This window comes from Pectinophora gossypiella, chromosome 5 (assembly GCF_024362695.1).
Source record: "Pectinophora gossypiella chromosome 5, ilPecGoss1.1, whole genome shotgun sequence".
NCBI lineage: Eukaryota > Metazoa > Arthropoda > Insecta > Lepidoptera > Gelechiidae > Pectinophora > Pectinophora gossypiella.
In genome coordinates this window covers 13,573,716-13,600,430 of record NC_065408.1, presented here as the reverse complement: position 1 = coordinate 13,600,430, position 26,715 = coordinate 13,573,716, and the positions used below count along the sequence as shown (strand labels likewise).

At 38.2% G+C, this 26,715-nt stretch overlaps 3 protein-coding genes across 3 annotated transcripts; 2 read left to right on the top strand and 1 right to left on the bottom strand.

Moving 5' to 3' along the window:
• Nucleotides 1-933: 933 nt before the first annotated feature.
• Nucleotides 934-24,321, bottom strand: LOC126367080 (spermatogenesis associated 6-like protein). The gene is made up of 6 exons (XM_050010481.1): nucleotides 23,928-24,321; nucleotides 23,270-23,453; nucleotides 22,575-22,744; nucleotides 21,626-21,801; nucleotides 21,278-21,373; nucleotides 934-1,201 (listed from the first exon to the last, which is right to left on the bottom strand). The coding sequence occupies exons 1-6, from the start codon at nucleotides 23,970-23,972 to the stop codon at nucleotides 1,003-1,005; spliced, it is 870 nt and encodes a 289-aa protein (XP_049866438.1). The 5' UTR covers nucleotides 23,973-24,321; the 3' UTR covers nucleotides 934-1,002.
• LOC126367132 (cytochrome P450 6B7-like) lies at nucleotides 2,720-20,723 on the top strand. The gene is made up of 4 exons (XM_050010548.1): nucleotides 2,720-4,174; nucleotides 15,166-16,190; nucleotides 16,494-16,666; nucleotides 20,570-20,723. Exons 1-4 carry the CDS (start codon nucleotides 2,802-2,804, stop codon nucleotides 20,633-20,635), a joined length of 2,637 nt encoding a protein of 878 aa, XP_049866505.1. The 5' UTR covers nucleotides 2,720-2,801; the 3' UTR covers nucleotides 20,636-20,723.
• Nucleotides 24,322-24,793: 472 nt separating the features above from the next.
• LOC126367046 (cryptochrome-1) lies at nucleotides 24,794-26,575 on the top strand. The gene is made up of 2 exons (XM_050010431.1): nucleotides 24,794-25,012; nucleotides 25,089-26,575. The coding sequence occupies exons 1-2, from the start codon at nucleotides 24,926-24,928 to the stop codon at nucleotides 26,505-26,507; spliced, it is 1,506 nt and encodes a 501-aa protein (XP_049866388.1). The 5' UTR covers nucleotides 24,794-24,925; the 3' UTR covers nucleotides 26,508-26,575.
• Nucleotides 26,576-26,715: the final 140 nt, after the last annotated feature.

The window sequence follows — 26,715 nt, the reverse complement described above, 5'->3', positions numbered from 1 at the left end:
TTATATAATTTGTGCAAAATACATTACATATTTGATACTTAACTTTCTTTAGCTGGGTTTTAATATTGTCAAAGCGCTATTTATATTTTTTATTCTTATTAAGACTTAAAATTCTGTAAAAATCCTTTATAATTGTAATTTGGGGCATGCTGCATAGATAGAATAGATTACCCACAGAAAATATAGTTAAAATATAAATCCTTGCCTTAACGTCAATAATATTAATTTGAATAAACAAATATCATATTGCAATAAATATCCAGGTACGGAGGCTTAAATTTAATTAATCTTCCTTTATTTTTCGTCTGTGTATTTACCAACACCTTGGTTTTTTTTTTTCACCTATCTATCTGCTTAATGGTGTGCAAAGAAAAACTTGTGCGAATTCCGAATTACAGTTTTTTCCGAAATTATTTAGAATAATTAAAACACATAATAACGGGTTCTTACCGCGTTTAAATGGGGATATGAGACTCCCGATATTACGACACTGTTGCAAGTGCCATGATCACAGGATGACTGATGAGATTGGAGTGGAGTAGGTAGATCCATAATTTTCTACGGGCAGACATATCTGTCTACCCTCTTTCTTTGCCGCTTGTTTATGTTTTTGATATCGGAATGTTCGGAACCATCTGAACTCGCACCAAACTCACTACGACAAACCGCACTCACTGTGTCGTCACGTTTTTTCACCACATTAGGCCGTTTCAAGCTTTTTACAACACCTACTACTGGTTCCACATGGTCGATAATTTGAACCCATCTTCCCTGTTGAAATTTTTATGTTTTCTGATGTTTTTTGATCCCGTGATCATGGCACTTGCAACAGTGTCGAAATATCGGGAGTCTCATATCCCCATTTAAACGCGGTAAGAACCCGTTATTATGTGTTTTAATTATGATAATAACCGCGTAAACTTAATACAATGTATTATTTAGAATATTTCGAATGTAAGGATATCTTGTTAGTTTATACGATACGTCTATTTTTTATAAATATCATACAAAAGACTGTCGCGAATGAAATAGTTCGTGGTACCTCTTGCAGATTTCGCAGACGCAAGGAGATATGCGGACTCTGTTGCGCCTCCTTCTTGGTCGAAGATTCTCGTGGTAGCAGGGAGACTGGTCGATGTACCGGCTCTCCAGGATTGGCTTCTGGGTTGGGTCTTCTGCAGGTTCATCTACTTCTCTTGACCTGTAGGGTGTGAAGGTGCAGTGAGTGGCATGAAAATTAAATTGAATATTAATATTAATTCTTTCTTGCGTATCACAAGAATTTTACGAAATTAGAAGGACGTGCTTTGACCAAATTGAGGATGTCCTTTACTCTGAATCGGTATGTGTGTCGTTATATCAAACGATTGATTGATTGATGTGGAGGAAGCAATAAAGTATGTTTGGGGGTTGATTCAAATGAATAAAAAAAACATACTCTGTGCTCACTCCGGTTGGAAATAGACGTGAGTATATACGTATGTTAACAAAATTAGTCAAAAAGTTCATATCTAAAGAGAAAATTTGAATTATTTTGTGATTTAGACGGACATCTAATAGAAGATCAATTTTTTTATTTATTTATGCAATCGGAACCCAGAATTACCTGGACAAAAGCGAAGTTAGATATGTATTTATTTCGGCAACTAAGGCTCACTTTTTAGTTACAATCACTTAAAAGTACTTATGTTAGTCCCAAAAAAACACACACACTGCAGTATTTAGGACTGTCTCACCAAGGATTGCATAAAATGTTCCAACATGGGTGAGTCAGTCCTACAAGAAAACGCGTAAGGTATGCAGGAATTTGAATTTTGAATTCGAATGACAAGACAATATCGCTACCTTGAACTTGAACTAGATCCCAATATCTCAATGACAATTTAAAAAGTAATACAAGTTTATTTGCAAACCGGGTGTTTGACCTAGGTACTTATAATTCGTAACCAAAATGGCGTATAGTTTATATTGCAGATTGGCAAATGAAGGGTAAGGAAGTCGACAACCTTCGCATTTTTGCATTTCTTATCCTTATTTTGCAATTATTTTTTTTTACAATGCTAAGTCTATACAAGTACGAGTATGATGTTTTTAAAATTTTACATGTCGGTATAGCTGATGTTGGCAGGAAGACCGCCAGGCTAAAGTGGGACTGGGCTGGACACGTGTGCCGCATGCATCCGGAACGATGGGCAAAGATCATCGAATCACACACTGGGTACCACAGAACGGACACCGTAGACATGGTAGACCCCGGAAACGATGGCGCGATGATCTCGACGGTTATCGAAAAGACTGGATAGAGCTCGCACAGAACCGGGATACTTGGAAAGATATGGGGGAGGCCTTTGCTCAGCAGTGGGATCATATAGGCTAATAATAATAATGTCGTTTATAAATTGCGTGGCGGAACTCTGCCGTATCCGACCGTATCTGACGACACCATGGTGTAATATAGGAAAATTTAACTAAGAATACTATCATATCAGAAAAAAATATATCTAAATCGAAATAATCCACATTTGTATTTTAGTATCAATAAAATAATATACAGTTTTTTGCAGGACATGAATTTGTAGGTACATAAGCAAAGACAAAATTTAACGTCACATACATTTGTAAACAATGGACAGAATCTATGGACGATACAGTATCATATCGAGTCTGTTATCTCTATAAATAAATACCAAGAGATAATTGTGGCGGATCCTTTATAAACTGGTCAGCATAACAACTTTAACTCGCCGTTTATCATTCAGTATCGTTTCAAGTGTACAGCCGAGCGCGCGCGCGACAACAACATGATATTTATAGCGCTTTCCGTGATCGCGCTAGTTACATTCTACCTTTATTTTACCTGGACATTCGATTACTGGCAGAAAAGAGGCATCAAACATGACAAGCCAATCCTTCTCGCCGGAAATAACTTACGCAATTACATTATGCAGAAGAGTGTCACAGAACTTGCAACAGAAATGTACTTCAAGTACCCTAACGAAAAAGTGGTAGGGTTCTTTCGCACCAGGCGACCGGAACTCATCATCAGAGACCGAGATATCATCAAGAGGATACTCACGACGGACTTTTACCACTTCTATCCCCGAGGACTGTACCCACATAAGGAAGTGATCGAACCTCTAATGAGGAATTTGTTCTTCGCTGATGGCGATATATGGAAGTTGTTACGGCAGCGTATGACGCCTGCTTTTACAACTGGCAAATTGAAGGCTATGTTCCCTCTGATCTGCGACCGTGCTGAACGACTAAAAGGTATGCTGGCATCTGCCACAGCTGAGAAACCGACAACCCTCGATGCTCGGGATGTTATGGCGAGGTACACCACTGATTTCATTGGCTCTGTTGGATTTGGCCTTGATGCTAATTCCCTAAATGAAGAAGATTCCGAGTTTCGAAAACTGGGTAAAGATATTTTCCGAATAACTCTTCCAGTGTTCATTATTGCAGTATTAAAGGAAATCTTCCCCGAGTTATGCAAGCGATTGAGGTACACAATTTTAGTCGAAAAGAACATGATCACTCTGGTAAAACAAATCTTGAAGCAGAGGAACTACGAGCCATCAGGCCGGAACGATTTCATAGATTTGTTGCTCGAGTGCCGAAAGAAGGGTGCGATGGAAGGCGAGTCCATTGAGAAAAGAAAGGCAGACGGGACGCCTGAAATAGTGAAAGTAGAATTGGACGATGAACTGTTTGCAGCTCAAATGTATGTGTTCTTCGCTGCGGGCTTCGAAACATCATCGTCGGCTACCAGCTTCACATTGCATCAGTTGGCATATCACCCAGAGGTCCAAAAGAAAGTGCAGGATGACATTGACCGAGTCCTGGCTAAATATGACAACAAACTTTGCTACGACGCAATAAAGGATATGACATATTTGGACTGGGCCTTCAAAGAAGGCATGAGAATGTTTCCATCGCTTGGTTTCTTGATCCGCGAGTGTGCTAGGACGTATACTATTCCGGAGTTGGATGTGACTATAGACCCTGGAGTAGGAATATTTATTCCATTGCAAGCTCTTCATAACGATCCACAATACTTCGCAAACCCGGAGGAGTTCCGACCAGAGAGATTCCATCCCGATGAGTTCGACAAGGAGCTTAGCAAGTCCGTCTATTTGCCTTTTGGTGAAGGACCACGAGCATGCATTGGTAGGTATTGAATGCTTTTTGAAAGTACATCTACATGAATTAACTGCGTGTTGTAAACAAATATTTTGTATTTATTACACAAACAATTTCTTTAGGCACACAATTTTTTAGGAGATTAATGGATTCGTGTAGGTAAATCTGCTTCATAGGGTCAAGGTCAACTATTATTAATAGTCTCGCAATCACAAGACGATGGTTAAGCGGCTCTGTTTTTATGGTATTTTATAAATATGTTTTCATTTTTCGAAAATAAGACGCAAATCTATACAGCACATTGTTTTTGTTTATTTATTATAATTATTGCAATGGAATCGCGTTTGGCTACATATATCATATTTTGTAAAAACACTTTTTGTTTTTAGATTCGCTTTTCTTTTTTCAATTCCAATCCCGTGAGACATCATTTTTCAATTCCTTTGTACTTAGTAAGTGAGTTAACGTGTAATAGCATTTGTAGGACAGATTCCGACAAATGCCTCGTATTAAATGTGATCCTCTTATTGTTAAATAACTTGTAATATATACCTATAGGCGAGCGAGGGCGTCTTACGGCTGATGATATACCTATATTGATTTAAAAGATGTGTTGCTGTTGCAGTTTCTTGTCATTTCTTCTCCTCAGCCATAACACCTTGCGAAATGACGTAGATTCAAAAATGTTAAATTGACCTTGAACAAGTTTATCCATGATAATTACGTTGAATAAATGATTCGAATTTCTGATTCAACCTAGAAATATATGAATATGAATTATATTTTCCTTGTTTACAGGTGAGCGTCTAGGCCACATGCAGTCCTTAGCTGGTCTAGCAGCTATTTTATCGAAATTCTCGGTGGAACCTGCTCCAAAGACGATTAGACATCCCAAAGTGGATCCAAAGTCCAGCATAGTACAGAGCATCAGCGGCGGACTGCCTCTCATATTCCGAGCGAGGAATAAGAATGGAAATCTTTGAAACCTATAGTTTCGGAAGAAGCCGAAAGGGAAAATATACCGCTAAAATATCTAGTTAGAATTTACTTACGGATCTCTAGTTTTAATGCCAACGGTTTATTTGTCTGTAAGCGTTACATATTTCTTAAGTTGATATTTCCTTTTTTTTATTAATGTATTGGATCTCTGTTTTTTTTATTGATTATTACATAATTTTGTCCAGTTCGCGTAAATGCGACTACTAATAAATGAATTAAAAAAAACGTCTTGTCGGACAGACGGAAGGATAAAAAAGTTGTGAACCTCAATAGGTAAAACGGAACCCTTATAGGATCACTATAAGGGTTCCGTTTTACCTATTGAGGTTCAAAACCCTAAAAAATAAATGGCTAAGATACTTTGTTTTAAATGTAAATAGGTACATTTTATATTACGTGTGTTTCACTGTTTCCTTTTCTATGACTGGATTGTTACCTACAAGACAGAGGACTAAAGAATTAATTTTTAAAGTTGAGTTATAGTGTACCTACTACTTATATGTTATTGTGTATCTTATTGTTCCATATATACTCTTGGTTATTCATTAATAAATCAGTATTGATTCGGACTCCAGGCTTTCAATTGCTCTTTCCCTATATGGCGACCCTGCCTCGCCGTTGCGGGGAGTGTCATGTTACGCGAACTCGCGACGGATAGAATCGTTTATTGAAATATAGCGCAATAATATTTTAGAACTTTTACCTGCTGTGGATCAAGGATATAACATCATAATGGGAAAAGAACAGTCAAAACCGGTGCAGAGCAATTCTGATGGCAGGAGCAACACGTTCGCGACCCAGGTGGGCTACGAGAACAAGATGGAGGTCAACAGCACTTTAGTCTTGGGACATCTCGGCCAAATCAACATCTCTGTCATGATCTTCGTAACAATCATTGGAATAGCACTTCTACTCGTCTTCATCCGGTACCTCAACGCTTGTCTGAATAAGCGTATAGAGCAGAGAGCGCAAGCAATCACTTTCAGGCGGAGGAACATCGAGGCAGAAAACGTGTAAGCGGAGTTGGATGTTACAACAGCAGGGGAGAGTCCAGTTGGAGTCCAGGAGGTGTCGATGTCCACAAGGAGAGACATTATGCGGAACTATAAATGTGCGAAATATAAGTGTGGTATTTAAAAATAATAAAGGACAAGTGCGCGTAAATTATAAAAGTGAAGTGCCGTATCCATTGAGCAGAGTTGGACACGTTGCGCGGGGACATCGATGCGTTAAAACGATGAGCGGATATTAGAGGTATATTAAGATCATGATAAAATTACAGCTTAAAAGTATAACCAGTGCTAGGAGAAAATAAACAAAGTTAATGCCTATATATAGTTTATATCAAAATAAGTAAGAAGATAACTATCTATATATCATACCGTTATTATTAATATGCATCTTAGTTATTAATGGCGCTAGAATTGCGTACAATATATAAGGAGTTAAAAGGAATTAGAGAATATTTAATAAAAGAAGGAAAACGTAGATACATTAAAGGAAAAGCTGAGGCTAAGTTAAATGAAGCAAATTTAATTATAGAAAAATTAAGTAAATCAGTGGAAATATTCTCTAGTTTTATAACTGAAGGTAAATTAAGTAACGAAGATATATCTAAGGGTCAGGCTCTTATAGATAAGATAAATGCGTTATATAATGAAATAAGGAATTTGTGTGTGAAACCTAGCACTAGTGATACTTCGGATAACGAGTCAGGAAGTGAGGGAACTGCAAATATGGCGTCATTTGATTTAAAAACTGCGGCAAACTTGCTGCCAGTAATGAATGATGACGAACTCGTCACATTACAATTATTAGATGCCATTGAATTATATGATACTATGTTAAAGAACGAGGATAAAGCCCATTTAATCAATTTTGTATTAAAAACAAGGTTATCTTATGGTGCTAAGTTGAGATTAAATGGAAGTTACACATCTGTAGAATCGTTACTGTGTGACATGCGGAGACATCTTTTGACTAAAAAGTCCGATATAGCTTTGCAAACACGTCTTCAAAGTGTCAGGCAGAATAATCGCTCAATTACCGATTTCGGAGCGGAGGTAGAGCGATTATTCGCCGATTTAACGATTTCTCAGGCAGATGGCAACTCGGAGAACTACAAAGTCCTAAAACCAATTAATGAGAGGAATGCTATAAAAAGGTTTTCAGACGGGCTACGCGATCAAAGGTTAAGCACCATTATAGCGGCCCGCAACTTCACGTCCTTGAAGGATGCCATCAGCACGGCGCAGGACGAGGAGATGTCTTCTCCGCCGCCAGCCGTGATGCACTACCGGAGAGGTAGGTCACAAGGACGAGGCCGCGGCGCGCGACCCAGCCGTGGGATTTACCAACGTGGACGTGGTTACCAACATAAACCAGGTAATTTTCAACATCATAATAATTATAATCAACCCGCATTGGAGCAGCGTGGTGGAGTATGCTCCATACCCCCTCCGGTTGATTGAGGGGAGGCCTGTGCCCAGCAGTGGGACGTATATAGGCAGTTTATGTAATAATTATAATTCGTCCCGAGGGAATTCGTTTCGTGGAAGCCGTGCTCGTGGCAGAGGACAGCCTTATATGAATCGCAGGTCAAATCAGGTCAACGTCATAGATGAGCAACGTGAATCATTCACAGTAGACGTCGAAGATAGAAACCTGAATCAGTTTTTTCGAGCATGACCAATTATGTTATTGCAACAACATCAACTCAGTTCAGTTCAGCATATCTAATGTTACATTTAATTGGCTAATTGACACGGGTGCAACGCTCTCAGTTGTTAAGTATGAAACATTGCAACAAATGAGTCAATCGTATTACGAAGAGCGTATAGACATAAAAGGAATAGGTGGCAACTTGACATCGGAAGGCTACGTTTATTTAAAACTAAATTACAATGGCAGAGAATTTTGGCACAAATTTTATGTGTTCAAAAATTTGAGTTGTAACGGAAACGGTATTATAGGTCAGGATTTTTTGAGCAAATATAAATGCTTATTAGATTTTGAATTAAATACACTAACTTTGAATCATGGACAGCCAATAGTAATACCTTTGCGAATGGGTCGAGTTGGTTATAATAATTATTTGTCAGTACCGCCAAGATGCGAAAAGATATATTACGTAAAAACTTTAGAAGAGGGAGATTGTGTGATGGAAAGCAGAGAGTTATGTGAGGGTGTGTTTCTAGCTGGAATGGTAGTATCAGTGCGAGATGGATTGATACCTATTAAAATTCTAAACACACGGGAAGAAGAAGTGAAATTAAGTTATTTTAATATTGATTTGGAATGTTTGGGTAAGTATGAGTTGTGTACTTTTGAAAAAGATACCGTGAATGCGGAAAGAGTGAAAAAGTTGTTTTCGTTACTGGAACTAGGTCATTTGCAGGATTATGAAAGAAGCGAAATTGAGAAAATTTGCGCAAAATTTCCAGATGTATTTTATATTCCGGGCGATAAGTTAGGCTTTACTAATGTAGGTGTACAAAAAATACATCTGAAAGAAAATGCAACTCCTGTTTATTCCAAACCATATAGGTTACCACACTCGCAAAAAGCTGAAATAGACAGACAGATAAAAAAGATGCTGGAAGACGATATAATAGAAGAAGCGGAGAGTGAATGGAATAGTCCACTTCTGCTAGTGCCTAAAAAGTCGGATGATGAGGAAACAAAGAAATGGCGCGTGGTGATTGATTATAGGAAGGCGAATGAACGAATAAAAGATGATAAATTTCCTTTACCCAATATTACGGAAATTTTGGATTCATTATCTGGTTCGATGTATTTTACGCATTTAGATATGAATCAAGGCTATTATCAAGTTCAATTAGATCCCGAAAGCAGAAAATACACAGCTTTTACTACCAACAAACAATACCAATTAAAAAGATTACCAATGGGTTTAAAAATTAGTCCAAATGCGTTTAGTAGAATCATGACCGTTGCCTTATCTGGATTGAATTATGAGAAGTGTTTTGTTTATCTTGATGATTTGATTTGCTTCGGTCGAAATTTAGATCAACATAACAAAAACTTAATTGATATTTTAAATAGATTGCGAAAAGTCAATTTAAAATTAAACCCGGCCAAATGTCAGTTTCTAAAAAAAGAGCTGCTGTATTTGGGACACGTAATATCTGAAAAAGGAGTTTTGCCGGACCCGAACAAGATAAAAGCCTTGACAAATTATCCTAAACCTACAAATTCGGATGAAGTTCGTCGCTTTGTAGCGTTTGCGAACTATTATAGAAAATTTATGCCTAAATTTGCGGAAATTTGTATACCATTAAACAAATTATTGCGTAAAGGAACTTTATTCGAATGGACGGAAGAATGTGAGCGAGCTTTTGAAAAACTGAAAGAGATGTTAGTTAAACCACCAATATTGCAATACCCTAATTTGGACTCTGATAATACTTTTATTTTACACACTGACGCCTCTGGGGTAGCGATCGGTTCCATGTTGTGTAACAGTGATGACATGCCTATCGCATACGCAAGCCGAGCTCTAAATAAGGCAGAATTAAATTACCCCACCATCGAAAAAGAGCTTCTGGCTATCGTATGGTCAATAAAGTATTTCAGGCCATATTTATATGGTCGGAAATTCAGAATAAAGACGGATCATCGGCCACTAGTTTATTTGTTTAATATGGCAAATCCGTCCAGCCGACTAATGAAATTTCGTTTGAGTTTAGAAGAATACGATTACAGTATAGAATATGTGAAAGGGGCGAGTAATGTGGCTGCAGACGCATTATCTCGCATCGTATTGACGTCAGAGGATTTGAAAGATATGAATAGACATATAGCATGTGTGATGACTCGAAGTCTGAGGAAGAAAGAGAGAGAGCGAAGGGACACCAGTTTTTTGGATGATAAGCAATTGACCGATGATTGGACTGATCACCCAAAAATCGTCGATATGCTTAAAAAACCAAATAACTGTGTGGAGTTAACTGTAGAATCAAAAGTGGAATTAGAAAAATTAAGAAAAAGTGGGAAAATGCAGATAGAAACAAAATCATTGTCATACGTGCCTAGTAGGTCAGTACTTTATGTGAACCCAACGTCTCGAGCATTAGTCACGCGAGCCGAGCTAGTGAGGGAGTTGAGTTACATTTGTACCCAAATTGGTATCGCAGAAGTCTACATTAGTAAAGATAAAAATAATTATAAATTTATAGAAGAGTTAACTCAAGAAATTAGGAACACTCCTAACTGGAAGGGGCCCCGGTTATGTATTGTTAGAGGAGTGCAAAAGGTTGAAAGTGTAGACGATATTCGAGTAATTTTGAACGACTTTCATCTATTACCCACGAGTGGCCACGCGGGTATTAGACGAATGTTGAACAATATAAAAAGATATTACTTTTGGCCATCCATGCATAAGGATGTCGAAAATTTTGTCAAAAGCTGTGACAAGTGTCAAACGCAAAAGCATATGGTAAAAACTAAACAACCAATGGTAATTACTTCAACAGCCACTTCGTCGTTTGAGAAAACATACTTGGACATTGTAGGCCCAATAGCTAAAGATTATAGTAATTACAATTACATTTTAACATTACAGTGCGAGTTGACAAAATTTACAGAAGCCTATCCATTGCAAACGAAGGACACAGTATCGGTGGCAAGATGTTTTGTTGATAATTTTATTCTTAGATACGGGATACCGAAGGAGATAGCGACAGATCGCGGAAGTGAGTTTATAAGCAGCACCATGTCTGAGGTATGTAAGCTTTTGAACATTACTCAGATATCCTCCACCGCCTACCATCATGAGAGCATCGGTGCGCTCGAGAACTCACATAAGGCTCTGGGTGCGTATTTAAGAATAGTTACTAACAACCATCAAACGTCGTGGAGCAGCTGGTTGCCGTACTGGTGTTTTTCCTACAATAATACAGTTCATACTGAAACAAAGTATACCCCTCATGAATTGGTTTTCGGAAAAACATGTAACGTTCCAAGTAATTTCACTAAAGAAGAAGTTGATCCACTGTATAACATCGATAATTACCCTTTAGAATTTAAGTATCGCTTGCAGATGTCACAGAAAGACGCAAGGGACAATTTATTGAAAAGTAAAGTGATTCGTAAACAAAAATATGATAAAACTATTTACCCTGTATATTATGATAAAGGTAATTTAATATTGATAAGAAACCCATCTAGTGATAAGAGAGAAAGTATCTATTTAGGTCCTTATCCTGTATTAGAAGATAAGGATCCAAATGTTATTATTTTAAAGAACGGGAAAGAGGATATTGTTCATAAAAACAGAACTAAATTATACCATTCTCGTTAATTTTTAAAATAAAATGAATTATTAATTTAATTCATTTTATTTTCTCCCTTTCCCCGTTGATATAGTGTACCTACTACTTATATGTTATTGTGTATCTTATTGTTCCATATATACTCTTGGTTATTCATTAATAAATCAGTATTGATTCGGACTCCAGGCTTTCAATTGCTCTTTCCCTATAGAGTAACATCATGCAATTTACGGTCATATCTTCAATCATATAATGTGACAAGATTTTAGCTAGCACTATAAATGTCAAGGGAAAAGTCAACGATATTATTAAAGGATTCCAGCTAGGATAGCTGCACAGATTTTTTTTATGTTTTACTGGTTTTCCTGTGATATGTAGGTCACAGATGTTTTTCAGTTTAACATTGATATAGAAGGCTTTTTTTATATATCATTTCTCTATAGATTTGTCCAGGTACGTACAATGTTGCACGCACCATTCGTCAAACCGTAGTGTGTGTGCACAATATATAGTTTTCTTTTTTTTCTGTCTCACATGAATACGTATCCTTTTTTTTTGTATAAATCGCATAGCACAATATGCGCTTATACAAGCTGCACAGATTAGGTAATAGTTACTACACACAAGCAAGGGAGGCCGTGTCTCCGTTTGACGGGTGGTTAGTTTATGGGTGGCCATTGCAATTATATCTAATTCTCTACGGAGATAGGTTGTCACCGACCTGGTGACTCCCCCCCACGACAGAAAACCTGGATCACCTTCTGCCTACAAGTTATCAAGTCTACATTAGATATGCGTAACGCGTAGTTGTCATCCAAGTACAATTTATAAACCGGCTTTTAAACTGGTTCAGGGCGGCTATGTATCTTATTACCTCGCTGGATCAGCACTGAACAATCCAGACCTGGAATATCTACTAATATTTATTTATTTATAAAAAAACTTCACTATATAGTATAAAACAAGGTCGCTTTTTCTGTCCCTATATCCCTATATACGCTTAAATCTTTAAAACTACGCAACGGATTTTGATACGGGTTTTTTTAATAGAGTGATTCAAGAGGAATGTTTATATGTATAATAACAATAACATCCATTAAATAGTGGAGAAATACTGTCATTTTTGAGGTTTTTAATGTGATGTCTTAAATTATTTTATTTTTTCCTCAGCATTGCACCCGAGCGAAGCCGGGGCGGGTCGCTAGTATATAATAGAACATAAAATAAAAGTTACATCAGGAATTAGATTATTACACAAGCCAATGTATGCACCTACACAACAAATTCAAATTCAAAAATATCTTTATTCAGTAGGTAACATAGTTACACTTTGAATCGTCATTTTTAACATAACGAACGTCTCATCCGCCTAAAACTACTGCAGCTTCTCACAACCTGTATAGCCGGGAAAAAAACCAAGCAAGCTGCAAGACAAACCTCGGCACAGGGCCCTAGACGTTCTTTAAAACATTTGCAGTGTGTGTTTTTATTATCTTAATTACCCACGTTATCAACGCTTTGTATTTGTATTTAGACTTTAAAACAGATTATCAACGCGATTACATGATTTGCATAAACTTTGGGCCAGTCAAAATGCTATTTTCATAGTAGCAAAGTCCAAAATTGATCGTCCGTAATCTGTAATTCATTATGTAACATATGTAATTGTCTATAGTAATATAATTTGAATGAGCAAAGTATACGCTAATACTCCCTTGATGAACGCCTACGTCTTGATAATTCCAAAAGTATAGTTTTTGGGAAATAAAACAACAGGTGAATTACCAACGTCATCAAACCTGGTGTTAGGGTTATTATTGAGCCGCCAAAGGCCCCTGACATGACTCATAACATAACATTTAACAAATACCACCACACACACACTACTACTACTACTACTTTCTGCTTTTACTTAGCATTTTATAATTTATCTTTCATCGGCCTCATCAACGGCCTCCTTGGTCCAGTGGTTGAGCGTTAGGCTCACGATCCCGAGGTCCCGGGTTCGAATCCCGGTGGGGACATATCACAAAAATCACTTTGTGATATCTAGTTTGGTTTGGACATTACAGGCTGATCACTTGATTGTGCGAAAGTAAAATGGTCCGTGCTTCGGAAGGCACGTTAAGCCGTTGGTCCCGATTACTACTTACTTATGTAAGTATGTAGTCGTTACATGAGTCATGTCAGGGGCCTTTGGCGGCTCAATAATAACCCTGACACAAGAGTTTTTGAATATGGTAATCCACCTCACAACCCACACGATTAGAAGAAGAGACGACGACGAACATCATCATCCCCCTAGCATTAGCCTGTTTCTTACAGGGTTCACTTAGGTAAGTGATGAAAATTTGACAGGTCCGATTTTTTACAGGAGCGACTACTTGTCTGACTTTCCAACCCGCAAGGGAAATAGAGGTTAGTTCATATACGGGAATGCGGGTTTCCTCACGTGCAGCAATATGAATTCGAAAACAAATTCTATCATTGGTTTAGGCCTGCGCTGGATTAGAACCTGCGACCTCAAAGTTGAAGACGACGACGAACACCAATACCGAAACACAACATTCAACAGTCCGTTGTTCTGTTAAATCTACAACAAATCGTGCAGCAGAGCTTTCGTGTAGCTGAAGACAGTCAAGTCCAAGGCGTTTGTAGGTATCTACTAAAAGTAAGTACGCTACGGTCTCTGTGGTCCAGTAGTTGAGCGTTGGACTCACGATCCGGAGGCCCCGGGTTCGAATCCCGGTGGGGATATATCATAAAAATCATTTTGTGATCCCTAGTTTGGTTAGGACTTTACAGGCTGATCACCTGATTGTCCGAAAGTAAGATGATCCGTGCTTCGGAAGGCACGTTAAGCCGTTGGTCCCGGTTACTATTTACTGATGTGAGTAATCCTTACTTGAGCCATGTCAGGGGCCTTAGGCGGCTCAATCATAACCCTGACGCCAGGGTTGATGAGGCTGGTATTTCACCTCAAAACCCACACGATAAGAAGAAGAAGAAGTACGCTACTTTTGACATTTAAATGAAAATTCTGCACATTTTGAACCTCTTTGACTAGAGACATACGAACGATTGTTTACGATGCCTTCACTGATGACTTGACAGTCAAGATGAGGTTAAATCTCAATAAATTTATACCTTTGACCAGATGCCATGCGAGAATAGATAACACGTTATTATGTATAACTACGAACTCACTTGCAATCACAATCGACGTTAATTATCACACGATAAAACGCTATATTTGTGGGCAAACATGATAAGGATACTGTATAAATAAATCAGAAACTATTGTAAAAGATGTAGTATTGTCGTGTAAGTACACTTTCTAAATCAGTAGCAATACAGCTGAAGCAAAAAGCGCTCGCGCAAAGAAAATTATCTTTTTAGCGCTTTTCGTGATCGCGCTAGTTACATTCTACTTATACAGTACTTGGACATTCGACTACTGGCAGAAACGAGGCATCAAACATGACAAGCCGCTTCCTCTCGTCGGAAACAACCTACCCAACTACGCGATGCAGAAAAGTATATCTGAAATAGCAACTGAAATGTACTTCAAGTACCCCAACGAGAAAGTGGTAGGTTTCTTCCGCAACAGACGGCCAGAACTCGTCATTAGAGATCGGGATATCATCAGGAGGATACTCACAACGGACTTTTACCATTTCTATCCCCGAGGACTGTACCCGCATAAGGAAGTGATCGAACCTCTAATGAGGAATTTGTTCTTCGCTGATGGCGATATATGGAAGTTGTTAAGGCAGCGTATGACGCCTGCTTTCACAACTGGCAAATTGAAGGCTATGTTCCCTCTGATCTGCGACCGTGCTGAACGACTCAAAGGTATGCTGGCATCTGCCACAGCTGAGAAACCGACAACCCTCGATGCTCGGGATGTCATGGCGAGGTACACCACTGATTTCATTGGCTCTGTTGGATTTGGCCTTGATGCTAATTCCCTAAATGAAGAGGACTCCGAGTTTCGAAAGCTGGGTAAAGATATTTTCCGAGTAAACCTCCCCGTATTCATCATCGGAGTGATAAAGGAAATCTTCCCCGAGTTATGCAAGCATTTGAAGTACACAATTTTAGTCGAAAAGAATATGATTACTTTGGTAAAACAAATCCTCAAGCAGAGGAACTACGAGCCGTCAGGCCGGAACGATTTCATAGATTTACTGCTTGAGTGCCGAAAGAAAGGAGCGATGGTGGGCGAGTCCATTGAGAAAAGAAAGGCAGACGGGACGCCTGAAATAATAAATATAGAATTGGATGATGAACTGTTTGCAGCTCAAATGTTTGTGTTCTTCGCCGCGGGATTCGAGACGTCTTCATCGGCTACCAGCTTCACATTGCATCAGTTGGCATATCACCAAGAGGTCCAAAAGAAAGTACAGGATGAAATTGACCGAGTCCTGGCTAAATATGACAACAAACTTTGCTACAACGCAATAAAGGATATGACATATTTGGACTGGGCCTTCAAAGAAGGCATGAGAATGTTTCCATCTCTCGGTTACTTGATCCGCGAGTGTGCTAGGACATATACTATTCCAGAGTTGGACGTGACTATAGATCCTGGAGTAGGAATATTTATCCCGTTGCAAGCTCTTCACAATGATCCACAATATTTCGCAAATCCGGAGGAGTTTCGACCACAGAGATTCCATCCCGATGAGTTCGACAAAGAGCTTAGCAAGTCCGTCTATTTGCCTTTTGGAGAAGGACCACGTGCCTGTATTGGTGAGTCTAAAATTCATGGTATTCCTTTTATATGTAATTTAAACAAATGAGTTGCAATTCGTACAAACCAGTATTATTTTTTGTGCAGTTATTCATTCGGCATCTAATAAGCATCTTTAAAATGAAATAGTGTGTTTACAACTTCGTTTAGAATTCATAATCAAATATTTTGAGCTGCGTTGGTTGGTATATGACCATGCTGAATAGTGATGGAAGTATTCGTGGATGTATAAACTAGTGTCGTTAGAAGACCTAGAAAAAAGTGTAACGTAATTGATATTGTTTTGTCGTCTTTTTTCGCAGGTGAGCGTCTAGGCCACATGCAGTCCTTGGCTGGATTAGCAGCAGTTCTGTCTAAGTACTCCGTGGAACCAGCTCCAGAGACTCTCAGACACCCTAAGATAGACCCGAAATCCAGCATAGTACAGAGCATCAGCGGAGGCCTACCTCTCATATTCCGAGAGAGAAATAAGACTGTATGTAATGGAAGTCTTTAAATGTGTAATATCCAGTAAGATATTTTTTAACGACGTTTTAGTGTTACAAGGAATGCTTTCCGCTTTATCTGTAGGCGTTTACTTACTTCTTAGGTTAATTTGAATATAAAATATCATCATCATCAGCCCATTAACGTCCCCACTGCTGGGGCACGGGCCTTCCCTATGGATGGATAGGGAGATCGAGCCTTAAACCATCACGCGGGCCCAGTGCGAATTGATGGTTATTAACGACTGCTAATGCAGCCGGTACCAACGGCTTAACGTGCCCTCCGAAGCACGGAGGAGCTCGAGATGAAACCTTTTTTTTTATGTGGTCACCCATCTTATGACCGGAATATAAAATATATTAATTACGAATTAAAATAAAATATCTGAAAAATTTACTAATTTATTGGATCTCCAATATTTGATTGTTTTTATTGTAGATAGTTGTGTTAAGTACTATAGCGTAAATGAATATATTAAAATAAATACTACTGTTTATAAATTAAGTGGATAAGAAACTCTTGTTTAATGTAAATTAATATTATTTTGCGTATGTTTCGTTCTTTTTTTTTCTTCAATGAGTGGATTCTGATCTACCGGACAAAGGACTATCTTTAGTCCGAATCGATGTTTGAAAGTTGAATATAAACCCTGCAATTGACAGTGTGCAGCATATCGTTAGTTGTATAATTTGACAAGATTATTGTCAGCATTATAAATGTCAAGGGCAAAGTCAACGATATGATTAATAGCGTCCAGCCCGCTAGTTATCATGTCTTCATTTGATATGCGTGACGCGCAGTTTAAGTACTTTAAAACTCGTTCAGGACGTTTAAGTACCTAACCGCCTGAGTAATAATAATGAGAAAATAAAACACACAAAATAATGGCCCCGATTCCTGCAGCACCTCCTAATTTTACTTTAAGTTATACCTGTCATTTTCTTATCCGCCGAAAAGGAAAGGGACGGATGATTGACAGCTCTTAATTTTAGGACGAATGAGTAAATGAATGAATAACCCGGACGAATCAAAAGGTATCTCGCTGGTATGCAAACCGTTTGACGTGTGCTGTCAAAATAATTCTGTCGGGTTATTGGCCAATGCAAATTTTTAGACGGTTGTTTTAGATTTGTGCTTAAAATTGACGTGTTTCATAAATGTTATGCTTGTTGATTACCCGTCCCTTTCCTTTTATACGGATAAGAAAATGACAGATATAACTTAAAATAAAATTAGATGGTGTTTACAAGAATTAGCACCAATATCACGTTAAATCTGAATAGCGCCATCTATATTGTTTTTGGGGAACGAAGCTTTGGAAGTCCCTCTTTGATAACATATTTTTTATTTATGTGGGATAAGTAAGAGGCTGAATGTTGATTTCTGAACGAAGACGAATAAAGAAAAGATGGATGAGTGACTTCAAATGAACGGAGTGAAATGAACGGTGTGAACGGATTGAGATGAGGGATTTTGAAAAAAGAAGGAGACGTTGGGTGAGAGTCGAGGTGGAAGGGTGTTTTTTTTTTATCTACGTTAATAATATTTTAATTTAAAAAAGTGTGATGTCTGCGTGCTTGTTAAAAAAAGAAGTTAATAAAAAGTGTTAAAGGCTATCGTGTTTAATTCTCGCCCAACGATCCCACATTTAATGCTCTTATTTATTTTAGTGTGTGAGTTGAAATTCTACAGTGTGACATGTCGTGCGTGGCGAGTATGACAAATGCGGATTGTGCGCCAAGGTCAATTTGCCAATTATATGATTACGATTCTATTTACGAAGCACGTGTCGTGTAGGTATCGTGGCTCCATTGCAGTGAGGAAATTACTGTGGTCCTGTGGTTCATCGGCTTGCTTCTCAGACGGGGAGTGCCGGTTCGAACCCCGGTGCATCAATGAGTTATTAATTTAGCTTAAGTGCGATTTTCACTCAATCAGTTGGCTCGAACATTATAGACGGCGATACGGCTCACCGCCTACCTATTTATCCGATATCACCTTATCTGATGTCAAAACATTGAATACTTGGATAAGTATTTGTTTTGTGCATATACACGAATTACGAGTACTTACTGATTTTGATATTAGGTAATTTTTTGCATGAACTGACAACTAACCGATAACACTTATTGTTTTAATGGATAATGATAAAACAGTTCTTTGTTTCATATATCTTATCTTCTCGTTATAAAACAACGGACGTTATATAAGATTTGAGATACGTTGCGTTGTAGGTTGTATACTCTTGTGCCTAACGAGGGACTTTCCGGTCTACGTTCTCTAAAAAATATAGATGCCGCTGGTCTGATTTATCGTGATAATTATCTATTTTCTCATTGCTTGGGATACATCCTTGTGGCTCTGCCCGCCCCATTAGGGGCTGCGGGGCGTGAGTTTTATGTATGTATGTATGTATGTTGGGGTATATAATTATTCAAAATATAATGTAATGGCAGGGTATTTGGATCAGATACGTATAGAATTATGTTGGTACATATCTCTATATTTTGATCAGAATAATAAAATAACAAAACGACAGGTATATCTTAAAACAAAAGACGGTGTGTACTGGAATCAGCGCCATTACCTACTAAGCTAACTTAACAATTCTACAAAGATACTACGAGTAGAGCCGACTGATTTTTAATCGACTCCCAACTCATCATCATCACCAGACCATTAACGTCCCACTGCTGGGGCACGGGCCTTCCCTATGGATGGATAGGTACATCGGGCTTTAAACCACCACGCGGGCCCAGTGCGGATTGGTGGTTATTAACGACTGCTACTGCAGCCGGGACCAACGGCTTAACGTGCCATCCGAAGCACGGAGGAACTCGAGATGAAAACTTTTTTTTGTTGTCACCCATCCTATGACCGGCCTCTGCGAAAGTTGCTTAACTTCAACAATCGCAGACCGAGCGCGTTTACCGGTCTCTTTACCGACTCCCAACTACAATAAGTATTTCTATTAACATAACTACCTCCAATCCTAGTACTTAATTGTAATCTATATGTAAGTCGCAAAACAATAGCTAAGAAAACTACACAAAACTACAATAGCATATACTGTAGCCTACAGTCAACAAAGCGCGTAGTCAATATTAACCCCAGTGCATAGAGTAAATAAAAATACAACGCATAGAATGGTAATTCTCCGCCCCGCACCAATGTGTATCGGGCGCCGACCTAACCACTCTGGGCTTACTTTAGTCTTAAATGGCTGTAAGCTGCTAAGTGAGGGCATAGAATAAGAAATAATACTACGCATAGAACGGCATCTCTCCGCTCCCCACCAGCGTCTGAGCTAGGTTTATTTCACCCCTCCTCGAACTTAGTTTAGACTTGAATCGTATGGCGTCAGACGTCACACACACAGATGCGCGTGTACGGTCACGAATATTAATATGTATACACTTTGAAACCATGTCACATTAACCGGTTTTTGACATAATTATTACGCCGTAAGTCTCATTAAATGTCAAATATGATAGTGCGACAGGGTTCTAAGGTGGGTACATGATATTGATCATGACTGTACAATAACGTAAAGGTGTAGTGTCTGTGTAAAACAAGGTTGTTTGTATGAAGTGTCCGGGGTATGCTCGAACACTGTTTAGACTTGAATCGTATGGTGTCAGACGTCACACACACAGATGCGCGTGTATCATAATGTCAATGTGTAGTGTCTGTGTAAAACGAGGTTGTTTGTATGAAGTGTCGGGGGTGTGGTGAGGGGCAGAGCGCGGACTGTGTGTCTGCGCAAATAAGAGAAATAAAAACCCGACTACAAAACTACATGTCAACTATTCCTCGAACTACAAATCTATGTTGTGACTTCAGTCACCTCAGTTCGTACTCGTATTCGCTTTGATCAGACCAGTTGTTACAGTTGGCCGCGGCGTTCCACGCGCTGTTGGCCGACGGAGTATCCACATTGAACACGTGGTACTGGTGATACTGTCTGCATCGCTGCCGGTGTTTGGCCGACAGGAGAGAGGTCCGCGACCTCGAGCACACGCTACGAGGAGAAACACGCTTTGATGATTTCCTACGTGAGTTTTTCGTCACAACTACCGTAGTTGATTTACGCTTTAACACGCATTTTTTGGGTCGAACATTCTCTGTTAATTTGTCACATTTTACCCACTCCATTTAGTCGTTTATAGTACTTATAGTAAACAGGTAATTTCGAAAAAGAGCTTCTCATAATTAATTGTGAAATTATTTATAGATGATCGAGGTGGCTAAGCTTGAAAGACAACAATCAATGAACTTTTTGCTATATAAATCAAAGAGAATTGTTAATCAAACGTTATCGAAGAGGTCAAATATGAACATTTGCCAGGCAGTTATATAATGTAGATACGATTCTTCTTATCATAAATATGTCATAAATGCAATTGCATTAATTATATAATTATGAAATCTTTCCAGGATGTCGGTTTTTCACTTACATTCGTCTAACACACCTATTATGCTTTATTTAATTTAACATGAGACAAATTGTGAAATAGAGGTCAGTCAGTCAATTAAATTTCGCCGGCCAGGATTCGCCAATGCAGTGCTGTTTATTGTAATTTTGGTTATAAGCACTTACTTGGGCACGCAGTTGAAGTCTGGCTCCCTGGTGACGAGGCTGCAGCAAGACCTCGAGTCTCCCGAGTGCGACCGCGGCCGCGTCGTGCAGCGGACCCTGGGTAGTGGAAAACATAATATAAGTGATTGAATACACACACACACGCACGCACGCACACACGCACGCACGTACGCTCACACGCAATAAAAAAAACGATTAATTTGAAAATTTACATACATAAACTCACGCCAGAGTATGTATGTCTGACACCAGGGTTCATGTGGCCGGATATTGATCATACAACTCACATGGGAGAGGAAGAATCTCTTAATTCGTGCACATTAGATCCATCCAGCTTAATATCCCCACCTGTGATACATAGGCGTGTGGCAGACTTGCTTCTGCCTCGCGAGGTCGCTGTCGGCCGCGCGCGGGCAGCTGCACGCCTTGATCTTGGGAGGGCGAGGCGGCAGCTCGCACGGCTGGTTCCACACCTCGTCGATACGCACCTTCGTCGATATCTCGATCTTCGGGGACAGGATACCCTGCGGAGTATGGTGGAGATTCATATAGCAAGGGGAAATAATAGCTTAAGCAGATGCGAATACGTCTAAAGACCTATACGGTTCGCACCGAAACGCGGCGATGGCGGTAAACTAACTTAGATAAGTTTGATTATCCACAATCTGTCGCCTTAAAAGACGGCCTATCATGGAGACAGAAATGGATTAAAGTTTCTGAATCACCTCATTATTGAAGCAGGTCCCCTGCTAATTGCTGAGGATGTGTCAGTGGATATGTCTGTCATAAAGTCAAGTTCCGCTTCAGCTCATCTGCTCATAGTAACACAAACGGACGCTTACTGATTGCAGATATAACTCAAAAAAAAAAAAAGTTTGATTATGATGCACCCTCGCCCTCTCACTGAGGGTGGGTAGCATTGATATGTAAGTATCGGAGATAAAACGCGTCATATAAAAATAAGATGAAAACTAAGCTATACATTCATACGCATCGGTATATACCGGGAGTTAGAGACATCGTAACGAAAACTTTGGGGGACGATTCAGACAATGATATTCAATAAAATCGACAAAAACTACGTAGCTGCGGTTGTCGTCGTAGCATCTATAGCGCTTGGTGATTCGTAACGCTGTCGGGTTATACAAATCCACAAGTTGCCAGTTCGTCGCCCTACTGGCGTACTACGGAATGTCATCACAATTTATAAGTTTTCGCACCACCGTTTGAGCATTCATGTTCAATCTACGTTACTTTTATATCAATGGTGGGTGTGTTAAGTGTCAAATAAACTCACAGGGAAATCCTTAGAGCGCCTCATGAGAAGATCTACACCATCACTTGAGCACACATTAGGAGGGAACAACACATCGTTGAGAGCACCCAGGTATTGAGCCAATACTGTGCAGTCATCTGAACAGCAGTCCTCGCACCACTGCACCAGCTCACAGTAGATTGTTTCTTCCTCTGCAAAATGGGAAATGTCACCAAGATTATGTGAAATATCTCCAGCAGGGCTAACATGTGCAATGTGATAAAATTATCGATGAACTTGATAAATTTTCAGTCATGATTTTTTCCCTAACATGCGTGGCAAGTGATTTTGTTCCTATTTTGACAGAACGACATGACTTATTTCAGTTCACATATTAGCACCAATCGACAAAATGACATAACTATATTGTCAGAACCGATAAAATAACTGTGACAAAATTTTATCATTTTGTGCATGTTAACCCTACTGGTATGATTTTCACGAGCTTCTCAACTAAGGTTGGTCAATTGTAAATAATTTGTTTAATTTTATTTTCGTTCATTGTTGATTTTGAATTACTTTTTTAATATTACTTTATATAAATATTGTTTTGCATTAGATGAAACTTACATTTTCTTTTATTGCGGTGCCCTTACCAAGTGTCACATACAAGTACGTACTTATATTATAAACTGTAATACCATGTCACTTGCAAAATAAATAAATGAAAAACTCACTCAACAAACAACAGATATTGCTAAGGGTACATGACTCCTGGAAACGTTTGCGGAAGTAGAAGACATCTTTGTAGTTGAGTGGGAAGATGGGGGGCAGTAGACAGGTTTGGTAGCTGGTGCCCAGAGCAAACACCGTCAGTGAGACACGGCCGTCCTGACATAACCACACCCCTGGACATGAAACCTGGAAAATAAATATTTATCTAATAATTATAAGTTACCATACAGGCATAAGCCCAAGGCATAGACAAACAGTATAGAAAACAGACAGTACAGGAAGCTTATCGGAAAGAATAGGAGAAGAGGGAAAAAAAAAATTATATATACAAAACAAATATTAATAATGTAAATTTTTTAAAAAGAAGTCGGTAATAAATTGTTTCATGATATATTTTTAGGCCTTCAATACCAAGTTGACTTCTGATGTCTGATGGAGGTATATTTGTAGTACCTATTTTATTTTATTTCTAGGTACTCATCCTATATCCACCCAATGCTGGGTATAGGCCTCCTTTCTTTCACGCCATCCCTTCCGCCTGCTTTCCGACGTACCTCACAAAGTCATCTGACCATCGGTATAGTGGTCTGTGTGGATAACCAATCTACAAATAAATAAAATATACTTTTCTTAAGGAAATAAACTTATCACTAAACTTACGCGGTCAATATTTAGTTCAAATGTAAGCTCGATGATTTTCGGCATTGTACGGTCACATACCTATTGAACTACTCAGAATATACGGACTACAAACTACCCATATCCACGTAACAATATTGAAAATAAATTAACATGATTTTTCGAAGCTGATTTCCATTCAAAAGAATTTTCAAAGCAATTTCTAATTTTTTTGGTGACGTTTCGACTATATTTTCATAGAAATGCTTCAAACGTTCTATGTAGAAATATGTCAATTTTTATTGCTTTGCTATTGGCTATTTTTAACTTAAAAACATTTATCGACGAATAGCGGTTGAGAAACTAAGTACGATTACATTAATTCTGGCAAAGAAAATAATCGTTGCTATGACAACAGTCAACAGTTGCACACAGACGTTCAGAAAATGAGAATAAAAACCTTAAAAATATATATGCATAAATTATTAAAAGATACGAGTGGACAAGTTTATCGCTTACCTATTTGCCTATTTCCTATATTTAATGTAACTTCATTAAAATTATAATTAACTTATTGTGTGTATGTATAAATAATATTTATTTACAGATTTATAATTTTAGTCATAATTCGTTGCTATTTCTTTCTGAACGTACATTAAAATGTCAATATCAAAAAACGGCATGGTCGTATTATTGTTGGAAAAATGTATAGATACTATACAAAGACCATTGATACTATATATATCATACAATATCATAGAATATTTTTTATTTAAAAATACTTTCATTAGAATTTTTTGGGGTACTATGCCCTAAAATGTTTTTAATTATTTGATGAAGATATTTATCATTATTAAATGGTCAATAGGTAGTTTATAATTTAATTAAAACTAAAATAAAAATAAAAAATAAACATAGCCCAATTAAATAACTGTGTTGTTGCGTCGTTTGTTTGTTTGTTGTTGTTTATTCCTTAGTTTATTTCGTTTTTTGAGTCAATAAGTGAATTTGCTGTAAATAAAACGAATAGTTTTGTGAAAATGACAAAAGTACCATCAGTTATTCATTGGTTTCGTTTAGATTTAAGAATACACGATAACCTTGCCCTTCGTAACGCAATAAACGAGGTACTTATGTTACAATTTGGATCTAGAATTTTAAATATTGCTACAAAGCTGACTATATTATTATATATTTTTTCAGGCTGAGAACAGGAAACACTTACTACGTGCCGTCTACGTAATAGATCCTGATATTATCAAAACTAAAGTTGGAGTTAACAGACTAAAGTTTTTGCTACAGAGTCTTCAAAATTTGGATGAGAATCTCAGAAAACTTAACTCATGTCTGTATGTCATCCGAGGGAAAGCAACAGAGGAATTGCCGAAACTATTTGATAAATGGCAAGTCAAATTCTTAACAACACAAGTAGATATTGACCCTGAATATGTGAATCAAGATGTAATCATTGAAAAAGTTGCTGAAGAGAAAGATATTTTCATTGTTAAAAGGGTTCAGCATACGGTCTTTGATGTACACAGTGTTTTAAAGAAAAATAATGGAGCCATCCCATTGACATACCAGAAGTTTTTGTCCCTTGTAACTGATATCCAGGTGAAGGAGTGTATTGAGATTACTAAAAAGTTATCTGACCATTGTAAAGCTCCAGAAAAAGATTTAAAAGGCTATGAAGTACCTAAACTTGATGAATTTTTAGATGAATCTGCTCTTGAACCTTGCAAATATCCAGGGGGAGAAACTGAAGCTTTAAAGAGACTTCACATGTATATGGCAAAGAAACAATGGGTGTGCCAATTTGAAAAGCCCAATACATCTCCAAACAGTATAGAACCCAGTACTACAGTATTAAGCCCATACATAAGCCATGGTTGTCTATCAGTCAAACTTTTCTATCACAAATTGAAAGAAGCAGAAAGTGGCTCAAAGCACTCACAGCCACCAGTTTCCCTAATGGGGCAGCTCATGTGGAGGGAATTTTATTACACAGCTGGAGCTGGGGCAAAGAACTTTGATAAAATGGTGGGGAACCCAGTCTGCACCCAAATACCTTGGGGCAAAAATGACGAGCATTTGAAAGCATGGGCTGAAGGCAGGACTGGATATCCCTTTGTAGATGCAATCATGAGACAACTAAAGCAAGAAGGCTGGATCCATCACCTAGCTCGTCACATGGTAGCCTGCTTCTTAACCAGAGGAGACTTGTGGATATCTTGGGAAGAGGGTGCTAAAGTTTTTGAAGATTACCTCCTTGATTATGATTGGTCCTTGAATGCTGGTAATTGGATGTGGCTCTCTGCTTCAGCCTTCTTCTATAAATATTTTAGAGTGTACAGTCCTGTTGCATTTGGAAAGAAGACTGATAAAGAAGGATTGTTTATCAGAAAGTATGTACCTGAACTTAAAAAATATCCTACTGCTTTTATTTATGAACCATGGAAGGCCCCAAAATCAGTGCAAGTAAGTGCTGGGTGTATTGTTGGCGAAGGTTATCCAAAGAGAATTGTAGATCATGACAAGATACACAAGGAGAACATGCAGAAAATGGCAGCAGCTTACAGAGCTAACAAGGAAAAGAAAGCCATCAAAAGGCCTAGGTCATAATATTTTTAAGTATAGTGTGTGGAAGTTTTTGATATTTTGAGAATAAATGTTGATTAATTTAACTTATACGTGTGGTGGTAATTATTTTCATCTTCATAAATGAGATATCCATTTCAGTACAATAGTTTTTTATATTTATACTTACGTTACTCACTTGGCTGTATAGGTTTAATTTCTTTAGTCGTATGTAGTAAAAAAAATAAAGTAT

What these genes read in the sequence shown, in the direction of transcription:
- LOC126367046 (XM_050010431.1), top strand. Translation starts at nt 24,926, where the DNA reads ATGACAAAAGTACCATCAGTTATTCATTGGTTTCGTTTAGATTTAAGA. An exon ending in TTCGTAACGCAATAAACGAG is followed by an intron (nt 25,013 to 25,088) that starts GTACTTATGTTA and finishes ATATTTTTTCAG; the next exon opens with GCTGAGAACAGGAAACACTT.
- LOC126367132 (XM_050010548.1), top strand. Translation starts at nt 2,802, where the DNA reads ATGATATTTATAGCGCTTTCCGTGATCGCGCTAGTTACATTCTACCTT. An exon ending in AGGACCACGTGCCTGTATTG is followed by an intron (nt 16,191 to 16,493) that starts GTGAGTCTAAAA and finishes CTTTTTTCGCAG; the next exon opens with GTGAGCGTCTAGGCCACATG. An exon ending in TCCGAGAGAGAAATAAGACT is followed by an intron (nt 16,667 to 20,569) that starts GTATGTAATGGA and finishes CAGTTGTTACAG; the next exon opens with TTGGCCGCGGCGTTCCACGC.
- LOC126367080 (XM_050010481.1), bottom strand. Translation starts at nt 23,972, where the DNA reads ATGCCGAAAATCATCGAGCTTACATTTGAACTAAATATTGACCGC. An exon ending in CAATATCTGTTGTTTGTTGA is followed by an intron (nt 22,745 to 23,269) that starts GTGAGTTTTTCA and finishes CCCATTTTGCAG; the next exon opens with AGGAAGAAACAATCTACTGT. An exon ending in GGCGCTCTAAGGATTTCCCT is followed by an intron (nt 21,802 to 22,574) that starts GTGAGTTTATTT and finishes CATACTCCGCAG; the next exon opens with GGTATCCTGTCCCCGAAGAT.